Source organism: Anser cygnoides, chromosome 11 (assembly GCF_040182565.1).
Source record: "Anser cygnoides isolate HZ-2024a breed goose chromosome 11, Taihu_goose_T2T_genome, whole genome shotgun sequence".
NCBI classification, from domain to species: Eukaryota; Metazoa; Chordata; class Aves; order Anseriformes; family Anatidae; genus Anser; species Anser cygnoides.
The window spans coordinates 14,925,479-14,946,866 of record NC_089883.1 but is presented as its reverse complement, the minus strand read 5'-3'; the positions used below and the strand labels follow the sequence as shown (position 1 = coordinate 14,946,866).

General features: G+C 42.8%; 1 protein-coding gene and 1 long non-coding RNA gene across 2 annotated transcripts; both read left to right on the top strand.

Annotated features, from left to right (window-relative positions):
* The first annotated feature begins 681 nt into the window (after positions 1-681).
* On the top strand, positions 682-21,102 carry TPM1 (tropomyosin 1). The gene is given in 10 exon segments (XM_067003882.1): positions 682-991; positions 1,621-1,792; positions 1,795-2,051; positions 7,997-8,130; positions 9,306-9,423; positions 9,890-9,960; positions 10,783-10,858; positions 11,555-11,617; positions 11,886-11,955; positions 19,667-21,102. Coding segments are annotated over 10 exon segments (1,158 nt in total). The 5' UTR covers positions 682-877; the 3' UTR covers positions 19,750-21,102.
* LOC136791706 (uncharacterized) lies at positions 13,288-14,931 on the top strand. Its single transcript, XR_010834252.1, has 2 exons — positions 13,288-13,447; positions 14,724-14,931. It is a non-coding gene; the product is annotated as an uncharacterized lncRNA (long non-coding RNA).
* Positions 21,103-21,388: the final 286 nt, after the last annotated feature.

The following is a 21,388-nucleotide window of genomic DNA, read 5'->3' as shown; positions in this document are numbered from 1 at the left end:
AATAGGTTTCTACTTAATTATAGGTTTTGTTAATTGTTCTCTGGGTTGCTCGAGCCTCTCTGCTGCCTCGATCGCTCGCTGGCGTTGCAGGCGCAGGGTGCGAGCCGTAGCAGCCTCACCAGCCGGTTTCCCTGTCCCAGCTTTCCGTGGGCTCCCCGTCGTTGCAGCTCTGCCTCCCCCGGGGGGGCAGCCGGGCCCCCGCTGTGCCCCAGCATAGGGGCCTCGCCCCCCTGCCCCTTACTGCGCAGCTGAGCGCAAACCAGCCTCGTCCCCAGCGCTGGCACCCAGCTGCTCTGCCCGGCCCTCAGCAGCCGGCTCTCACCCCGTTCCCCGAGCTGCTGCTCTTTTTTTTCCCCTTTTTTTTTTTTCCCTTCCCTGCCAGGAGCAGCCTCGAAGCGGCCCGTGCTGCCTATTTAGAAAGGGAAGGGACGGCTCCCCGCCTTCCCTCGCCCCAAATATAGGCACATCCAGGGCCAAGGGGCCGGCGGCAGCGAGTGGGAGCGGCCAGCCTCCGCGCCCGGCCGGGGGGAGCGGGCCGAGGGAAAGGGGTAGGGACGGGCGGGGGAGGGAGGGAGGGAGGGAAGGAGGGAGGGGAAAAAAAAAAAAGCCCTTTCCAAAAAAGTATTGGATGTCTTGAGGAATGCAGTCGGCCCCCTGGGAAAGTACATATCTGGGAGGCGCTCCCTGCCCGCCGCTCGCACTCTGCCGCCGCCCCGGCCCGCACCGCCCGGCCCCGCCGCCCGCCGGCAGCTCCGCGGGGCCGCGTCTGGCACTGCTCGGCCTCGGGCTCCCGCTCGGCTCCCACCCGTCCCGGTGCTGCTCCAGCTTTCCTTTCGGGTGCACTTCACGCGGGGACGCGCCCTAGCCCACCGCCACCATGGATGCCATCAAGAAGAAGATGCAGATGCTTAAACTGGACAAGGAGAATGCCTTGGACAGAGCCGAGCAAGCCGAAGCGGACAAGAAGGCAGCAGAGGAGAGGAGCAAGCAGGTCTGCACCGAGGGCCCTGGCGTGGCTGGCGCCGGGGCACAAGTTTTTCCAGACTATTTCTCTCTGATTTCTTATTTATAAGTACCTTGCTGACCCCCCCCCCCCCCTTCCCCCCATCTCCTTCCCTGCAGAACTGGTTGAACTAATGAAGCCCTCTTAAAGAGGGTTTTTCCCCATGGCTGGAGGTTTCTGGGGGCCCAGCAGGAAGGAGGTGGTGTCCCCACACCCTGGGACAGCTGCATGGCCTCTGTGCTTTTGTCACAGTGGCTTGGCTGGGAGCCGCTGCCTTGAGCAGCGGGTTAGCAAGGGACAGACGTGCTGCAACGTGATGAAGGAGACGTTAAAGCTGGGTTTGTATCCCCCCCCCCGTACCACCCAGCAGACTTGTCCAATTTCGGCTGCTCCCCCCATCTCCGGCTGTGTGCCCCATTTTCCTGGCCCGCTCCAAACCCCCTCCTTCACACATGGGGCTTTATTAGTTTGAGAGAGGGGGGGGCATGGTGGTTGTAAGTTTCTTGGAGATCCTGAAGGAGGCCAGAGGAGAGGAAAGGGATTTTAAAATGACCTTCCTCCTTTTCAGAGCCCAGGGAAAAATGTATTTGTGCATTGTATTTCTCTTGTGCACCTAGTTAGAGGATGACATTGTGCAATTGGAAAAGCAATTGCGTGTGACGGAGGATACGAGGGACCAAGTGCTGGAAGAGCTACACAAGTCTGAGGATAGCCTCCTCTCCGCAGAGGAGAATGCTGCCAAGGTATTGTGCCCTTGCCGTAAGCAAAGAGAATCTAACTGTTTCTCCTTCTCTCTCTCTCTGTCCGTCTGTCCTTTTCTGTCTCTTCTGCACTCGCACTTCTCCCTTTGCACGATCACGTTGCCTGCTGCACCTTTTCCTGCCCGCCCTCCCCTCTCCACCACTTTCCACCCAAATCACAGCTGGAGGACGAGCTGGTGGCTCTGCAAAAGAAGCTGAAGGGCACTGAGGATGAGCTCGACAAATACTCCGAGTCCCTTAAAGATGCACAGGAAAAGTTGGAACTGGCTGACAAAAAGGCCACAGATGTAAGTTACCCCCATCCCTTTCACCACCACCCAGATACAGAGACCACACAGCCCCGCTGCACAGGCTGGCCAGGACTCCTACCAGGCAGTGCTCTGAAGCCTTGCTGAAGGCAGGGTCCAAGCACCTCCTGGGTAGGGAGGTGGGAGTCACAGCACTGCCTCCTTGCATGAGGTTTGCACACTCTCAGAGGCATTTGGTTGGGTTGCTGCTCACTCAGCACGTGCTTTTCATGTGTATTTGCTGTTCCATATCCTGTGGATTGTCAATTGAGATGTTGGGGAAAATGGCTTGAGTTCGAACGACGTTACCTTGGTAGTAAGTGGAACAGAATCTGAGAGCTAATAGCCACTAGATCTGGGAGAGGGACATCCAAGAAGAGCACATCATACAGACCCCACAGATGCAGAAGAGCAAGGGCTGCTAGTTCTGTCTGCAAGAGAGCTGTTCCTAGGCACCCTTGCGTTAGAGCTGGTGCTAGATACTAGTTGGCTCACTCACTGATCCCTGAGATAAAAGGTCTTCTCCTAGTTTTTCTTCCTGGAAATCCCTGAGATGATTTTACTTGTCAAAGAAAAGTTCAGTCCTGCAAGAGTGAAAACTCCCTGGAAGATGATACTTGCAAGGTTTGCAGTTCAGAGGACAGGGATCCTGGGAGCAAGCTGGGGGATATATATAGCTCAGCACTTTATATGGTAATAATGCAAGAGCGCATGGCCCTCCCAGGCCCTCATCCCACCCACCTGTCTGCCCCTGACATGCATTTAATGTATTACATGCACGGAACTGTGCATTTACTGTTTCTGCAGCTACGGTCCAGATCACTATGGCTGCTGCTGTACAATCCAGTTCTCTCTGAGTACACCTTGGGTCTGAATTACAGGATTAGGCAAAAGCATAGTACTTCCAAAGCGATGACCATCCTTTTCCTATAACACAGCTTTTAAAATTAACCTCAAAGCCATAATAAGAAGACAAGTTGCCACAGATGAAGCAAGCATAGTGGTGGAAGGATACTTTTAGAAAGGGAAATGTTACTCAAGCCGACTTTACATGAAAGGCAACATGCTTTTATGCTATTTTACTTTTAAAAAGAAGAGACCACAAAGAAAGGTTTAATTTCAGTACAGCAATTAAGTTGTGTAGCTTTGACAGAGAACTCGACAAACATAAGTGTGCATAGGAATGGGGGAGAGGGATTTTGCGTGTAATGGGGATCAGATGTCTTTCTTCTTCTGTGTATGGCTGCATAGATGAGAGGCAGCTTCCTAGCAGGACGTTTATTTAACTTGTTCAAAGGAACCGCATATAGATCCAGGGGAGATATTCCTTATAAGGAAAAGTATGCAGACTATTTGGAAATAGCTCGCCTAGGATGAAGGCAAGAGAAATGCTACTAGATTCCCTCTTGGAAAAGAGTATCTCCCTAACCAATCCCAGGGCTATTTGCCTTCGCAGGAAAACAGCGTTTGGAAGCTCGTTGAGGGCAATTGTATTTGCAGTCATCCCTCGGGCGGAGGGTAGGTAGAGCGTCTGGCTTGTTTTCATCGAGATGAATGCCGTGTTTAATGGTATGCGTGGAATACGCCTGACAGTTTAAGGATGTCTTGCTTTTTCGGCGATGCGGAGTACTTCGGGGCACGGCAGCTGGTCCAGTATTCACTCGACAAGTGTGGAGAGAGAGGAAAAAGACAGGGCAGGGGAGGGAGCGCCGGCTGCCTGCAGTGGAAACACAGCGGGGGCGAGGAAGCCTCCCCGGCGTGCCTCCGTGCCTCCCTGCGGAGAGCCGCCGCATGCCGCGCAGCAGCAGGGGAGCCCGTGCGGGCGGCGAGGCCCCAGCCCCGAGGCCAGGCAGGGGGAAGGGAGCGGTCTCGCCCCGCACCGCCAGGGGGCGCCGCCGCCCCGCGCAGCCCCGGGGCGCCCACCTGGACGCGGAGCCTTCGCCGCGGTGGCCTCGGCCTCAGCCTCAGGGCCTCCGCGCGGGGCTCCACCGCCCCCAGCCCCGCCCCGGTGCTCGCTGCGTTGCGCTGCGCACCGGGAGACTTCCGGGGCTGGGGCGGAGGCTGCAGGGAGGGAGGCGGCGCGGCGCGGCGAGGCGAGGCCGGGCATGGCGGCGATGAGCTCGCTTGAGGCCGTGCGGAGAAAGATCCGGAGCCTGCAGGAGCAGGCGGACGCCGCCGAGGAGCGGGCGGGGCGGCTGCAGCGGGAGGTGGACCAGGAGCGGGCCCTGCGGGAGGAGGTAGGGGTCGGGGGGGTGCGCGTCCTCCCCCCCAGCCCGGCCTCGGCCGCTCGCCTCGCCGCCGACAAAATGGTCACCTGGGGCTGAGGCCGGCCCTCCCCGAGGCTGCAGGTGGGCGGCGGGGCGCTGCGCTCCCGGGCGGCCCCGCTCCGGCCTGCGGCTCGGCGGGGGAGGCTGCAGCGTCCGAGGGGACCGCTGCGGGCACGTCACAAGATGTCGAGGTAGAACGAGGTCGAATTTAGGGGAGAGATCTGAGATCGGGTGATCCACACTAGGTTCCAAGCAAGCTTTTGGGTTTTTGCAGCTGCTCGTTGGCTGTGCATCCCATCCAGCTTAACTCACCGGGGAGGTAAGCGTCTTGGCTGCGAAGGGCTCACGAACCTGGGAGCAAAGCGGAGGTGGCAGCAGCTGACTGCTTAGCCACAGTATGTGAAAACACCCCAACGATGTGATTAGCTGGTCCCTGTCACTATGCATCTGCACTAGAGCATCTGCAGTATGTTTAGCACACCAAAAACAATAGCTGAGAGTGGAAGGGAGTGGTCTGCACGGTTTTAGGCAGGGACAAGGTCAGGTGTAAGCAGCACAGATTTGTGTAGCAGGGAGATGTGGTTATGGGTGGTAGTTGCAGCAAAAAACTGATAGTGCTGTTGTTTGCCTTGCTACTGACCTTGGGAGCTCCTAGCAGCTGTAACTTATTTTTTCTTTTTGTAAAACGTAGAGCGTCATTTCTGGCAGTGTCTGCTGGTTGCTTGAAAGTGATGCAAAATAAGATTTTTTTACACACATAGTTTATCGCAGTGTAAAAGCGGTGATTATTGTATTTGCATCTAATGTGGGGCTTTCTGCACATTCTGGGCAGCAAACTTATAAGATAGGTAGCGGTAGTAAGCCTTCTGATCCCTTCAAGCTGGCCTTCCAAAGGAGTTCAGTACGGCTCCTTACAGGTGGGTGGCTGCTTCATTCTTGCAAGTCATTTCACATACCTGGTGTTTGTTTTTTTTTTTTGAGAGAGAGATCATGTCACAGTCAGTAACTTGTCTTCTAAGGGTTTCTGTTTTAAAAACGATTGCATTTGTTTTCTAAGCTTTTATTTCCTCTGGGTAAAGGCCACCCATTTTCCTACTCAACAACACACACAGTTCTAAACAAGGATATTAAAGTTAGTTACAGTGTCACTAAAAATGGGAAGTTTTGGTGATACCTTTGGTGGCGGAAGGAAGAGCACTGGAGGAGCAATTAGAGCCTGCTGGTTAAGTCGTGCCATTAGAGCTTGGCCACAGGGCAAGGCTTAGAGTTACCATCCGAAAGGGTAGTGTTTGTCTGTTTCCTGGAGATAATGTGGAATTGTGCAGAGCGTGTTTGCCTGGTACTTACGTTTTTGTTTGGAGGGGATCAGCGTTTTGGTGAATAAACCCAGAAAACTGAACTCCCAGGCACACAAAGACCTGTGCCTCTTCCCTAATGCCAACCAGGCACAGTTTTTTTTTTTCTAATTTTTGCTGCATGATTGAGGAGGGAAGCTTTGAGAATGCTGCAGCAAGCAAGCTGAGGTGTGAACTTGACCCTTCGCTTAGTGTATTGCCTTATGTGTATAGCATGTGACCAGCTCAAGGTTTTGTTTTTTTTTTTCTTTTCCTGTGCAAGGTACAGATACGCAAACAATGAAAAAGCTAAAGCAGTGGCCAAAGCGTATTGCAGCTTACAGCTTTTGACTGTTAAACCAGATTGTTAAAAGTTTGGAGTCTGTGACAAGCAGGCATTGCCTTTAGAAAGAGTCCCTTTGGTTGTGTGCGTGCATCTCGTGGGGCTGTTAGTAACTGCATTTTCATAATGCAGTTTTCCTTCTTCAATTATATGATTAGCTGGAAAAGTCTTTCTTACGGCAGTGATAATTAACGCTCAGTTGTAACCTATCCATGGCATCTCTCATTGTGAAAATATGCGGTGTCTAAGTGCAGCGTCAAAAATGCAGAAGGTTGTGTTTGCCTGTTTGCCGTGGGAGTGCCCCTAATGTCACTGGGGTTTTTCCTTCCTCACCATATAAGGGAGAAGTCCTGCTCCGCTGCGTGACTTGGGCCATATAAGGCTGCAACGTTGGTGAAACCTCATTGAGTTGCTGGTGGTGGAGCAGGAAGTAAAAACTTGAACTTTAGTCACTCTCTGTTTTCTAAGCGTATTATACGCTCTTATCAGGATGAGGAGTCTTGACATGATAATAATTAACTTGTAGCATTACAGATTTCCCAAGGGTGATGTTTCTGAAAGAACGTGTATTTCCACCACTCCCAAAGCTGCTTTGTTTCTAAAAAAGTTCAATTTTTTACTGTTCAAAGTTGGCAAATTGCAGGTTTGGAGTCCCACTGTTGGTTACATAGCTAGGTGAAGATTTCTGAGGGGGGGCTAATGTGGAAATGTAAGGATCTAGTCTCTTCTACTCCTGGTACGGTATACTCACTGCCAACACTCATTAATGTTCAAATACAGATTTGCTTCCCAGATGTTTGCGTTACTTCCAGTGTTTCAAGTAGCAGTGTTACTGTTATGTCAGATGCCGTTTACTTGGCTGTTGTATAAGTTGTTCTTGTGTTACTCACAACAAAATTCAGGCTGTGGCCAGCTGTATCTAACTGCCTCAGAGTAGTAAAAGCAACAAACAACAGTTCTTAAATTTTTAGTTAAAGAAAAAGCACTGGTACTTTTGGTATGATAGCTTTCTTTTCTTTTTTTCCCTGCTAGAAATTAAAATTTGTTTGTCGTCACGTATGGCAAGAATATTTTCAGTACTAGTTAAGAGTAACTGCTGTTCTTGGAAGTAATTAACTTATTGGAATAATGGTGACCTTGTATGTTTTGTTTATTTTGAAAGAAATTGAGTTTAATAATGAGGTTATTATGGGAAGGTTGTTATAGAACTTATTCTACAACTTATACAAGTTTGGGTTTCAATATGTTAGAAGTAAAAGCTTGTAATGATAGGAGGCAGATAAATTGTGTTGTACATAAGATTAAGCAAATAGGTAATGGAAGAGAGGCAAATCTGGGGGAAATCTGAGGATGACAGTTTGGAGGGGAAAAATAATATTTTAAGCAATTGTTGCCTGTATCTGGGTCCTTACAAAATGTAACCTTTGCCGTTGCCTTCTTTGTCAGCTCTTGAATAGCTTGCCTATAAGCAAAACTTGTGAATATTCAAGCACTTAAATGTTCTCATCCCATCTCTGTAGGAGCTGTCTCATTGCAGATATTGATCCAGGTGTATTTTTGCATGTTTACTTTGAGCTCTTTTTATGGAATTGAAGGAAACATTGGGGCAATATTTATTGCAAAATATGGCAAAAGGGCATAGGTAAAAGATTTGGGATAACATGGAAGGATTGTGATAGTTTGTGTTGATCTCCTAGAAGGGAAGAAAGGCAATTGGTTCACATCTGCAAATAAGGTAACATGTTTAGGGAACAATGCATAATTCTTCTAGTCCTGTTCTTTCTAGTACACGTTGTATGGTCCTTAATGTGCCTTGTGTAAAGGAAGCAATAACTTCATAATTCAATGAGGGCATATACATCGTTACATGGGCTTTTTAGTGGATGAAGTCAGAAATTACAAAAGCGCTGTTAAATGGCACTAGCAGGTACGTGGTGTAATCTTTTGAAAAAGGTGATGTGTGTCTTATCATGAACTAATTTCTGTTCTTTCTGTGCTTAGGCTGAGAGCGAAGTAGCTTCTCTGAACAGACGCATCCAGCTGGTTGAGGAAGAGTTGGATCGGGCTCAGGAGCGCTTGGCTACTGCCCTGCAGAAGCTTGAGGAGGCTGAGAAGGCTGCAGATGAGAGTGAAAGGTGGGTGGATCCACTCCTATTAGCTGGATTACCCTTATGACGAAGGTGGTAGTTGACAGGGTGTGGGCTAGGGAAATACATTAAACCACTCCTATGTCTCTGCACACATGTAATCCACTCTGTCTTTGGACTACAGTCACGTGGACTTCAGTCACAGTTTGTCTGTAAGGATGTCTGAAATGTATGGGCTTGAATTCTTACTTGTGTTTCAGTTGTAAAGATAACATTACTCTTGTGCTGCTATGTGATTCTTAATTTCATTGTGGATAGAAAATCCCACAGGGAAATAGCAAAGTGCTGGAAGAGGCTTTGATTCTCCTGTTGTTAGGATTTATACACGTAGGTGAAAAAAGTAGAGAGAGATCCCATTAATTCTGTCACATTTAGGCTCGGATTTCCAGATGTTCCTAATATGAGTTAGGAACTCAAGATTTGTTGGCTTTGGTAGAGCCCATCTTTCACTAATGCAAATTACATTTTATAACTGTGATAGTACCTTTTGGGAAGGAATCCCAAGTATTCTGCATATTTGTTTCTACCTTGCTAACAGCACAGCCTGTTGAAAAGAAAATGCATACTGTGCATTGTGAAATAGTTAAGAAAATTTGGGTCAAACATGTATGGAAGGGGTAACACAATATTTCCTATTATGGAGGCATTAAAATTTGCTTGTGCAGAGCACAGTGAACTTCAGTGCTTTAGGACTCTGATGTAGGAAAGCTCATGGGAATCTGAATCTGTTTTTCCGTAAACATGATGTCTGTCAATCCTGCAGGGGTTGGAGCATGCTATCTCACAGTGAGTGTAGAAACACGGATGTCTTTAGTCATATTAGGTCTTCAGTAGCAAGATCCCTTATTTACCTTTCTTGAGAACAGTTGTCCTGGAATTTTAAATAAAAAAGGATAGTGAAGTGATTGAGTTTCTGCGTAGAGCTAAAGTGTGGAAAGAGCTAAACAAACAAACTTTTCTTTCTTCCTAAATCATGCTGCTTTTGCTTTAAACTTCAAAAGTGTGGATATACAGGACTAGACCTCTGGTGTGATAAGTCAAGTATCTGATATGCTTCGTTCATCTTAATGCATCTGTCTGAAAGTCACACTCCGGTAGTAGTAGAACTGGAGATGAACTGGCAAACCCTGAACCTTACATTTCCTGTTTTTCATGTCTTTCAGAGGAATGAAAGTTATTGAAAATAGAGCCCAGAAGGATGAAGAAAAGATGGAAATCCAAGAGATCCAGCTTAAAGAAGCTAAGCACATTGCTGAAGAGGCTGACCGCAAGTATGAAGAGGTTAGTTTTTGGGCACAGATCATCTGTTTCTAAGACACTTTAGGCTGTTCTTGTAATTCCTTTTTGTTTTTGTTTCCTGATTAAAGTGCAAAAGATTGCAAACACCACTGTTTGCAGCTGCAGAAACAAAAGCAGGCACCTGGATGCCTTCAGGGACAAGGTAGCAGGACATCTGTGCTCAGATCTTTGTGCTAAAATGGTTGAGAGTATTCCCTGGTTTCTTAAGGACTCTCTCACAGGGAGAAAAAATATTTTAAAGCTGCCTTTCAGTGAATAGAAAAAAGAGGTCTTGAAAAAGGTCAGGTAACAAAGACCCAAGTGAACGCTGAAGATGTCGCATGATGACACCCACATGTTAACCAGAAAACGGGAAGAGGTCCAACTGCGTGCTTTGTGGATTCTACGGACAGATGTTGTTGGCTGCAGCAATGGGATATCCATGAATGTCACTTGCTTTTGTCTGTAGGTAGCTCGTAAGCTTGTGATCATTGAGAGTGACCTGGAGCGAGCTGAGGAACGTGCTGAACTATCGGAAAGGTAAGTGTTCAACTGTCCCTGAGATGCCTGTGAGGTGCCACAAGACAGTAACTGTAACAGCATGAAACATTGGCAGTACACCCTGTGTTCAGCTCAAAGCTATGTTTTGCTCATTTACTCTAATGGTTGAAATAAATGGTCAGCACCAAAGTAAATGTGTTTGTATGTGTGTGCGCGTGTGTTTTGTCACTGCATGCTGTACCTGCACACTGATTTTGTGAATGGCTTTTGTGCATTTCATGTGTTCACTAACAGCCAAGTCCGACAGCTGGAAGAACAGTTAAGAATAATGGATCAAACCTTGAAAGCATTAATGGCTGCAGAGGATAAGGTACTGATACTAATAAACAGTTTTTAGGTTTAACTGCAACCCGAGTCTTTCAGCTTCCATAGCCAGTTAGCTCACTCAGTAACAAACAGATCTTCACTATGCTCTTTGCTCCCTTTGCATCTTGCTTTGGTGTTTTTCTTTGGTCTCTTTTTTGTTTATTTGTTCATTTTTGCCTTTAAAACTGATCTCTTATGCAGCCAAAAAGAAGCTGAACTATCTCACATGTAAATGCTTTGTAAATATTTCTGTGTAAGCCAAAGGCTGTAGATAATTTGTGTCTGGTTGTCGTCTTAATGCACACTTAAAATGGAATTTGGCATTGTAAAATGTTGCTTTCAGTCTGTGATAGATTCAGCTGCTTTTGAGGCCGTTCTTTTGCTCTGTAATTGTTTTCATTTTTCTCTATCTTTCCCCCCTTTTTTTTCTCCTGTTTCCTTTGCTTGACTGAATCTTCCATCCACCCCTTTCCTGCCTTCCTTCCGAAATAACAGCAAATGTGCTGAGCTTGAAGAGGAGTTGAAAACTGTGACCAACAACCTGAAGTCGCTGGAGGCTCAGGCCGAGAAGGTAGGCTAGAGACTTGCGTGAGAATGTGCTCATTATGCTATCCCTTAGATTGGCCTTTGGCTTTTTTTTGTGATCACTTTGCAGCACTTCAGCAGGACCATTTACAGGCTGCCCAGGGAGGTTGTGGAGTCTCCTTCTCTGGAGATACTCAAAGCCTGTCTGGACACCTACCTAGGCAGCCTGCTCTAGGGAACCTGTTTTTGGCAGAGGGGTTGGACCCGATGATCTCTTGAGGTCCCTTCCAACCCCTACAATTCTGTGATTTGTTAGTAGAAGCATTTGGACTTAATACTCAGTTCATATCTGGCTATTATCAGAACTTTGTATTCCTTCAGGTTCCACATAGATTAGTATTATTTGAACATATCTACTGTTAAATAGTCTAACAGGGTTTAGTATTATTTATATAATATGACTCAAAATGGCATTTGTGTGCTAATCTTTAATTTCTCCAAGTGCCATTCATCTTTAAACTGTAATACTAATTTCTACTCAGAGTTTCTGCTGTATCCTGCTAGAATACAACTCAGGGAAATTTTTCTCTTGAAGTAAGTTGTATATGACCACAGTCTGGTAAGAGGAATTTAGTTATACCCGCATTAATTTCTTTTACACAGTTGATCTATTAGAAGAGTGGTATTTTTTATATACATAGAGTGCTTGATCTAATATCAGTGATCTTCTTTCTAATTACAGTACTCACAGAAAGAAGACAAATATGAGGAGGAGATTAAAGTCCTGACTGACAAACTGAAGGAGGTAAAACTAGAGCTGTTCTTTACAACGGATCTTTGACTAAAATTTTGATTCTTTTAATATAAAAACTACTTTGATTCTTTAAGGATGAACATGTCATTTTGGGGTATGGTGTTGGATGTCTTTCCTAAAAAGGAGCATTGCCTTATTGTTTTAATTATTTTTAGTCTTATTCCTTTCATTGTCCTTTTTTCCCTCATATAAATCGTTCTTCTTCTATTTGTAAGTAATACGTATTCCCTACAATCGTTTGTACTGGTCTTGACTTCAGGCTGAGACCCGTGCTGAATTTGCTGAGAGGTCAGTAACCAAGCTGGAGAAGAGCATTGATGATCTAGAAGGTATGGGTCTTTGTTTTCCTTACTTGCTAAAGAAATACAGATCTTTTATTCTCCTGGTTTTATCTAGTACACAATTCTACTTGCCTAACTTGTCCTGCTTACATAAATATGGTTAGTTTAAAAGGTTTTTTTTTTAAAAAAAAAAAAGTTAAAATGTTTTCTAGTTGAAATATATTGATGACTTAAATGTTTCAGGTGAACAGTGTTTTGCTCTTGCCTGTTCCTTTTCTCTGATGTTCTCAAGACTCCTTTCATTTTCTGCTTCACACTCGTCTACTTGGAGTTTTATAAATGTATAGGGTAAATGATTAGATAAGTAGCATTAGCTTATTATAAAGGTGGTGAAGAGTTAGGTTTCTAATAGTTAAGAATGTAGCATAGAATATGACACAGGACATTAAGAATGTGACATAGAACAGTTGCTGGTTTTCAGTAAATCTTATGGATTGTATAGATACTTGGGAGGACAGCTTATTTAAATTCATGGAGTTTGGTTTAAGGTTTTGATAAATCTTTCAGAACTGCAGTAGAATGTGCTTTCTCCCTCCAGAGAAAATAATTCAGCAGTGTTTGGTAATAAAAAGTTGTATGGAGTTCACTACTTAGATGTTACATAGAGTCTAGGATTTTAATAAGCTTGATTGCTTGGCATGTCAGACTTAGGTGTAAAGGGTATGAAATATAGCTGGGGAGCTGCTGCAAGTTTATGGTCGCTGACTCAGGAAGCAGAGAAAAAAAGCTAAGTCTTTAGAACAAAAATTCTCTGTTTAAAAAGTGCTTGACAGATCACCCAAACCAGAGGTTTTTTTGTGTGTTTTTTTCTAAAAAACGAAAAATTAGCATCTTTCTGGAGACCCATTTTCAGATCTCCTGTCCCTGATACTGACTTCTGTAATTCCTGTGTGCCCTCCTAATGTGCATTAGAACAAAAATTTAGGGCAGGGAAACAGATTTAGCTTCCCATATACACTTTGTTTCCTTCATCTTGTTTATATCACAGGTTGTCCCACTGGCAGTGCGGTTAATGAACTTGTCATATAAAACTACTCACTGTTGTTTTTTTTTACTCTTCCCTAATATTTTATTTTCTTTTTTTGTTGTCCTGTCTGCCGCAACACTTCTTTCTGTGCATTCTTACCCTTTTCTCCTGCTTCTGGATGGTATCCCATGCCATTGCCTTCATCTTCCATCCCATGATCACACTCCATTTCCTCGTGCACCTCTTCTTTCCCTGGGGGGAATGTTAGATGAGCTATATGCTCAGAAACTGAAGTACAAAGCCATCAGCGAGGAGCTCGACCACGCTCTCAACGATATGACTTCCATGTAAATGTCTTCCCAGCTTGTGCCTGCACCTGCTTTCCTGCCCTCATTGATTGCGCGGTTCCGGCTTTGTGAAATCATACTCCCTCTGTAGCGGGAGATGCATTTCTTTAGCGAGACTAGGTGTACAAAATACCATGAACAATTTCTTTACCGTGGCAAAGTGTGGGTGAGTGTTGTGCCTAGCCTGGTAAATACTCATGGTGATTTTGTAAGCTAATCAATGAGCTAATGAGCTTGTGTTTACTCTTTCAGTATGTATCTGCAATCCTTGTGTCTTGCAGTTGCCCTTTGTAGCTCTGCACTTATCCTTTCAGTTCACCTCTGTTCAAGTATTTCCTACCAGGCCCATCATTTTGAATTTGCCAAAAGATGATAATCTCAGTATACATGTTGCATCGAGTGTGTTTTGCCTTCACGGTTTTGCTCTGGTAAAGCTCTTAGAAGAGTTTCAAAGGAATTTAGACTTAGCTCTGTTAATAATAGTGGAATGTGTGTATCTTAAATATCCTAGACTGCTCTGAAATTTTCTGCTGATAGCACTAAGTTACAAGTTTGAAAAATAAGAACACTTTATGATTTAGACCCATAAAAGTGACAGTTGAAGTGTAGGTTGTTTCTGCATATTTTGTGGAGAGTAGTAGTAATTAATTTATAAATACCAAAATTGTGGTAAAACCAACTTTAGTTATAAGGAGAAAAAGAACAATCATTTTAGGTGGGAGAAAAACAAAACAATCACTTGTAAGTTGTGACTAGTCCATGCAGTGATTCATACACACTGAGTCTTCCTGCATTGATGTAAAACTCTGAACAGAGGTCAGCTGTGCTAAATCCACCTTCCCATGCTCATACCTTTCATTTGCATGAACCCTGTAAAATTGACATGGGAAGAGTTGTGGCTTTCTCAAGTGCTTGTGAGGTGTGATGTCCAGTCCTAGAACTTCTTTTGGAAGCTAGCACTTCCAGCAAGACATTAGCTCTGAGCAGGGCTTAATATGTATTTTGCGTGCACGCATATTTTAAATATTTATTCCTTTTTTTTTTTTAATCCCCACATTTCTACATTACTTTCCTCCCTGTCTTCTGCAACTTATTAGGGGTCTAATATTGACTGCTTTCTGTGCTTTGATTGTTATGTACAAGCACATCAGTTTAGTCAGTGGCTTATCAAACAAATGGATTCTTTTTTTCTTCCTCCCGTGTATACAGAGATTACAGTATTTCATCCATTTGGGATATTTCCATATAGAAAACAGGCTTTAAAATGCAGTCCTCTACTGGTACATGAGGAAATTGCTGTAGCATTCCAATCCCAGCATGGTGTGGTGTTTCACTAGCAGTCATCCTGGCATGCTGGATTCTGTTGTGTGCTGCTTTTTTTGGACTTTTTATTCCTGGGCTTTTTTATTTCCTATCTTATCTCACTTTTTCTTTTCATGCAGATAATTTTCTTTGCTTCACTTCTCCAAAGACATCTTCATCAGGTTGGATAAAACATCTTTCCAAGCTTTTGGATGTTTCATGGTTCACTGTCCTGTCTGCTAGCATACTTGACTCTGTCCTTCTAGCACCTGTCTCGGAATATGCTTTTTGTGCTCTATTGTACAGAAACTCTACATCTCTCAATGTAAAATAAACATCCCAGCTGTATCCCTGTTGCTATCCCCTTGCCTTTTATTTATTTAAAGAGCCATTTCAGTTATTAATAAAAAAGAATATACTTTTTTGCCATTAGGGATTTAATTTTTGTTGATGCATCCATTTTTCTTCTACAAACAATTTTGCCTGCCTGTTGACAATGCAAAGCCAGCGACAGGAGTCTATGGGATGAGGATACCATTCGTGATATTCTGGGGTTAATACTGACCAGTTATGGTCTCACTCTTTTCCTAACTATGATGCAGATAAAATGACAAATTTAATGTGAATTTTTTCAGTTGTTATTGTTGGGCCAAAATCTACAAAAACACTACTGCCTTAAGGTCACTTGGTCGTGGGAGCGTAGCTGAGAGCAGTTAAGCCCTTGACATTAGATTTTTCACTTTAAAGCCCAAAATTTTCTGCAAGCTTGATGCTGAAGATTTCCCGTTTTTATGTCAATATGTTTGATCTTGAGCTTAAATCTGAGAGATTTAAAGGGGCAATACCAAAAATTCAAAATACTCTGCAAAAAGTTTTCCCCTCTTTTGCACCTTGATTGGTCAGTGAAGATACTGTGTGCTTACTTTTTCATTAGACTTTTCTTGAGTGGCAGGATGTGATTGAAAATTCAGTAGAGATTTCAGTAGATTTTCACTCTTGTACTTAGCTCAGATTTGAGAGTTTGAATTCTAGACTCATGAGAAATGTCTTAAAATTGGAACAGGAAACTTCTCATTATTAACGTAATAATGTGATGATTCTGGTACAATGCTACACTGATTTCAGGTTTGAAAGCTTAAACGTTGACTTTCAGTTGATTTGGTAGTGCCTAGTTGAGTATGAAACATTAAATAGCGACACCTTGTTTTTTGTAGCTGTTTGCCACTAGGAAGTTTAACCTATTTATTTTAATTTCATTTTCTTCACAATGAGAAGTTATTTTTCAGTTCACATTCAGGTGAATCAGTTTAAACTAAATTGATTTCTGATTACACCTGTTACTGCATATATTGCTAAAGTTCCTAAGTTGCAGTGGCTAAGTAATCTCCAAACGTAGCACAGCTGAGTTCTAGTTTATCTTGTAAATGTGGCTTTCTTGGGATACCTATCAGCAATCACAGGTTGTACAGTTACTTGAGTTCAATAACTTATTACTTACCAGTTAAGATACAGTAAGTGAATACACTTGGTGTATTGCAACTGAAAAATAAAATGTTCAGTGTGAAGGTTAACCAATTATAATTGGATGAGCATTTGTAAAATGACTGAAGCTAATGTGGTTAACTTCACATATGCAAATGTCACGGAGAACATGGCCCTGTCATTTATCAGCTTAACCAGTGTATGTTGTGCTACAGCAACTCCAACCCCTTAATCTGTTGAATTTCATTTATTGTCAGTAATGTTTTTTCCTTGCAATACTGTTGTTTCTAAAGAAGTAACAAAAGAAAAACGCAATGTAGAAACCTAGTAATATTAAAAAAAAAAAAAAAAAGATGGAAAGTTCACAGTTGTTCTGAATGTCAGTATTTAATTAAAAACTTCTGTTCAAACATGCATCATCAGTCATCTGCACCGTGGGGTGATGAGTGCCTGGACAGAGGATTAGAAATGGGTAGCAAAGTGCGTATATCCAGGTAGCTGCCCACAGAATCTGTAGCTGGCTGTGCTACACTGATGTTAACTCCATGGAGCTGTTCAGGTTTCTCAGTGCACTGTACTTCAGCATGCTGTCACCCTTGGACCTGACCTGTACAGTAGACCGTACATCCCACAAGGTCTGGCCATGTGTAGGTAGTAGCATACGCAAGTGGTTGACAGAAGTGCAAAGCTGGCTCTGACATTTCATTTGCCTGGGCTATGTGATGTGCAAAGGTAGCTCTGCTGAGGCTGAACTTCAGGGGTTGTGCACCAGAAGTCAAACACACTGCTTGGCCCAAGGTGGCTCCATACAGAGCCAGGACCTTTGGCTCTATCTGCGTGATAAATTGCAACCTAGCCAGACTTGTGTACAGGTAATCAAGAGCTGACTTTATGCTCACAACATTTCCACACTTGACCTGGGGTTTTAGTCTCATTTTGGATGTTGAGAAACACTGGAAGTCTCTGCCTCAAACCAAGAGATTAATTAATTCTCTGTGATGAAGGTAAGCATCAAGTTTGTGATTCAAATTCTGTTGTCGTATTTGAATAACAACTAAATACATTTTGCCAAAGTAGAATTTTTATTATTATGATGTCTCGATGTTTTTTCCATGTGTGTCTTAGTGTCAAATGTTATCCTCATAGTAGAGACAAAAACCCAATTGTTACTGGACCAAGAACAGAATTGTGAAATGTGTCCTTCTTTTACTGAGCTGGCTGTCAGAGTTTAGGCTGTGGGGAGAAGTTGTCAGGAGCTGCCACTCAGTGCAAGTGTGTTGTATGGAGTAACTCACTGCTTTAAAAAACAAAACAGAACAAAAAAACAGCTTTGCTATTGCTGTGGGCTGTTATGTCCAAACCCCACAGGGGAAGAGGATTTCTGTGAAAGCTGTTAAGAATCTTGTGGAAAAGAACCAGTCTTTTCCCGTAGTGGAATAATCTGGGATCAAGAGGTCAGGAGTACTGTTTGAATCTAGACTATTGAGACCAATATAGACAATTAGAGAAAAAACAATCATCAAAAACCATCAGAGAACTTCTTTCTGCAGAACTCACTAAATTCACTGTTGCATCATAGCTGTGGGTGTTCTGTTTGACCATGGAAGTGAACCATCTTGTCAATTTGCTGTATTCAAGCTGTGCAGATTTTCCCACTTCCATTTCACGTTCACCAAGTGTTTTGGGGTTGTCTCTTTATAAAGTACCACTGGACAATTTACAGATATTGAAGTGTGTTAATATCAGTGATAACAATAAGTTTACCCATCAAAAATACCATTTGGGCTCTCAGATTCCACAGTAAAGGCATACAATGAGAGTCAAACCTAGGGGCAGGCAGTTCATGCTCTCAGCATCTCTCCTGCTGTTGGTTAAACTGGTTATGACACAGTTGCATTCTGATAGCTGATGGATGAGGTTCCACCACATCGTGAAAAATGCACAAAGAAAATTGGCACTCATAAAACAAATCTTCCATGCATTGTTCATGAAGGTTAAAGCAGGACTTCATTCTTCTAGGAATATAGCTGCTGTTCTTCCATTTGTATTCCCATTTGCCTGTCTCACAGCTGTTCTCTGCATAGGAGTTTTAGCAAGTCCTTTGCAGGTTATAGTAGCTGTTCCTTGGAGTAGCTATTTAATTACCAGAGTTCTAGGAAACAAAGGTAAAATGTTTCTGTTACTGAACTGTCTGTGGTGTGACCAGTTTCTTTATTAACTTACTTACCTGTTTTCTCTGTCTAATCTGTCTTCATTCTGCCTTTTTCCTTCTAACCTGCTTGCTGCCTGTACAGACCAACTCTACCAGCAACTTGAGCAAAACAGTCGCCTAACTAATGAACTAAAGCTGGCACTGAATGAGGATTAAACTTTGTTGTGACTATGTTGTTAACTTATTTAAAAACGGCTTCTTCCAAAAGTTCCTCAAGAATGAATCAGTAAATGTAGAAATAAGCAAGAAACATAGACATTGATTTTTCAGATTGTTGATTCTGTGGTATATTAATGGATTAAATTCTAATCTTATTTTGGAAAAATACACAAATGCTCCTTCTGAGGCGGCTTTTGTATATCTGTATTCACGCCTCCTTCAGACGAGCAGTATGCTGTTACTTTGGTTGTGCAATAGCTCCTTTCCACTTCAGTGAACACTTAACAGCACTTAGCTAAGTGTCCAGAAAGTAGCAGCCTTTCTTGTGGAGAGACCCGCTGCTTTGTTGATGTCATGAGTTGGCCCTGGGAGTTTTACTAGAAAGTGGATGAGAGAAAAATGTTCACCAGGATTCATGTTTCAGAACCAACACAAAGTATAATTACAGCTGTTTTGTTATCTGGAGACTTTAATGCATTAATTTTGCATTACTATGAAATGGTCTTGCATTTAATTTCAAAAATAAAAAAGCTATTGATTAAAAAAAAAAAAAAGGAAAAAAAATGCTAGGAATGAGAGCTCTACCTGAAAATACCTGGTCAGTTTAAAGGTATGCTTGCATTAGTATGAAGTTACTGTTATTGGATTCTGGTATGATGCAGTTCTAAAACACTGTGCTTGTTTATTGTATCATATAAGTGTGTTAAAATGACAGTCCTATAAAAATGTGCATGCAACATAAAACTACTAACTTTTTAGGCTGTAGAAAAAAATACATTTATTAAAAGTCACTTGACTGAAGGGGAGATTGGTTTTAATTTCTTGTTTGTTCTTTGCAAGTTTTGAAATAAATTAACCTTAGTTATGGGTCTGCGAAGAACTCTATCATTTTCTTCTTGCCCTAATTAAAAAAAATAAAATCCATTCACTGTCTCAGTTTCCTATAGCAAAGAGCTTCTAGAACACGCAAGAACCTCATTTCTGTTGGCAGTGCATTTTATTAACAAATGTACCTGCAAACAGTTCTAAACTTGCATTGCTTGCCATTTGTTCTATTAATTTGGAATTATGTCTAGATGAGTTGTCTGGAGATATCAGTATTTATGAGCATGCACATTTCTTACCTTATAAACCCTTGATTAGAAATGATCATTGCATGCCTTCATATTCTGAGAATCAGTGCCTCTGAAGAACTACTATTCATGTTTTGATTTTCTAATCCCACAACAGAGAAAGTGGCGCATGCCAAAGAAGAAAACCTTAATATGCATCAGATGCTGGATCAAACTTTACTGGAGTTAAACAACATGTGAAAACCTTCTTAGCAGCAACCACATTATTTGTTATTTTTACACCTGCTTGCCGCGAAGCCCCATAAACATGTCGTTATTTTAGTTTCACCACAGTCACAAGAACATCAGCTAAATTATCAGGCAGGGGTCAGGGAAACACCAAAATGGGCAAGCCATATGCGGGTTAAGCTAATAAGTTACGGTTTAAATGTGCCATTTCCCAACAAAATGTTACCTACACTTTGTAGAGAGTTCAGTAATTTGATGTGCTTGGTCTTTTGAAGGACCCTGGCTGTCTGAAAGTGTCCCACCTCAAGTGCCACCACAACTTTTAACAAGAATGATGATACATATTCAAAAGAGATTAAGTGGAAATGGTGCTATTTTCAACAAAAGGTTTTACTAACTTCTTTTGTGTGATACCAGATAAGTCAGGAGTAGTCCAGCATAGTAATTTATTTTTATCAGAATTTTACTCATCTGTGAGGATTTGGACTTTCTGTGCCTTCTAATTCAATAAAACAAAGGTTATGTAAGCAGCAGCAAAAAGCAAAGGCTTATGAAGGTTTTAAATTATGTACTTCCAACTCATTACAGAAGTGTAGGTCAACATTTCACCTTGAGTATTCGTTCGATTGTATTTTTCATGTTGAAATGAAAGATTCAATAAATTCAGGACAAAACAAATTTGGAAGAGATTGTTTTAAAATGTATTTTATTTGTGTGGAGCTTGGGGAGGGGGTGGAATTTATAAATCGATATTCGCCTCACTTTATTTTTCACACTTTCTTTTGAGCAGTTTAAAAAGTATACCTGTATGTAAACATTGTATAATGATATGGAATAAAATGCACATTTTAGGACATTTTTTAAATTTTACTCTACTGTGATTTGTTTTTCATCATTTAGTTACCTGTCTGTGTATTGCTGTGTAAAGTATGCACACGTGTGCTGTATGTCATTGAGATGCATCATTACCACGTCGGCTTTCAGTTTCTCCTTTGCTATCAAGTTAATGTATAAAAGTATAAAAATGCAAAGAAATGCAGTGGTTTGGACTTACGTGGACCTGCAGCTGCTTAAAAGGGCCATTTGAGAACTGTACTGCAGGAATCTATCCCAACCACTTGATTGTATTCCCAGATGGGTGCAGACAGCAACCACCACTCAAGGGAAGACAAGAATTTCAAAAATTATTACTTATTGATCAAAACTGTTTTCAGTAGAAGCACTGTATGACTTCTGTATGACATAGGCTTCTGTGGGAAGTGAGCCCTTACAGCTGTGTTCTTCGAAATGCTACCATGTACTTGTACATCTTAACTGTTAATGTGTTAATTTACTTTGACAATGGTGATAAACTTTTCAAAATGATGTGCCAAGTTCATGAGAGATCCTTTCACCTAACTTGTCTCTACTGGTTGCTAATTTCAGCATGTCTAGGCATTTTTATTTGAATTACAAGGTATGTCAATGAGAAACTTCAGAAATAATTCTCATCCCTTCTTTTCCTGTAGTATGTTGCTGAAAGCTGATGCTGTCCATCTTTCTAGCAGTAAGGAGCTTGGTAGGAGGCAGGTAGAGGTAGCCCTCCAGATCATCAAAGAATCTCCTTAGCAAGTAACTGAAACCAGGTGACTTTCTCAGGAGCTTGTGTAGT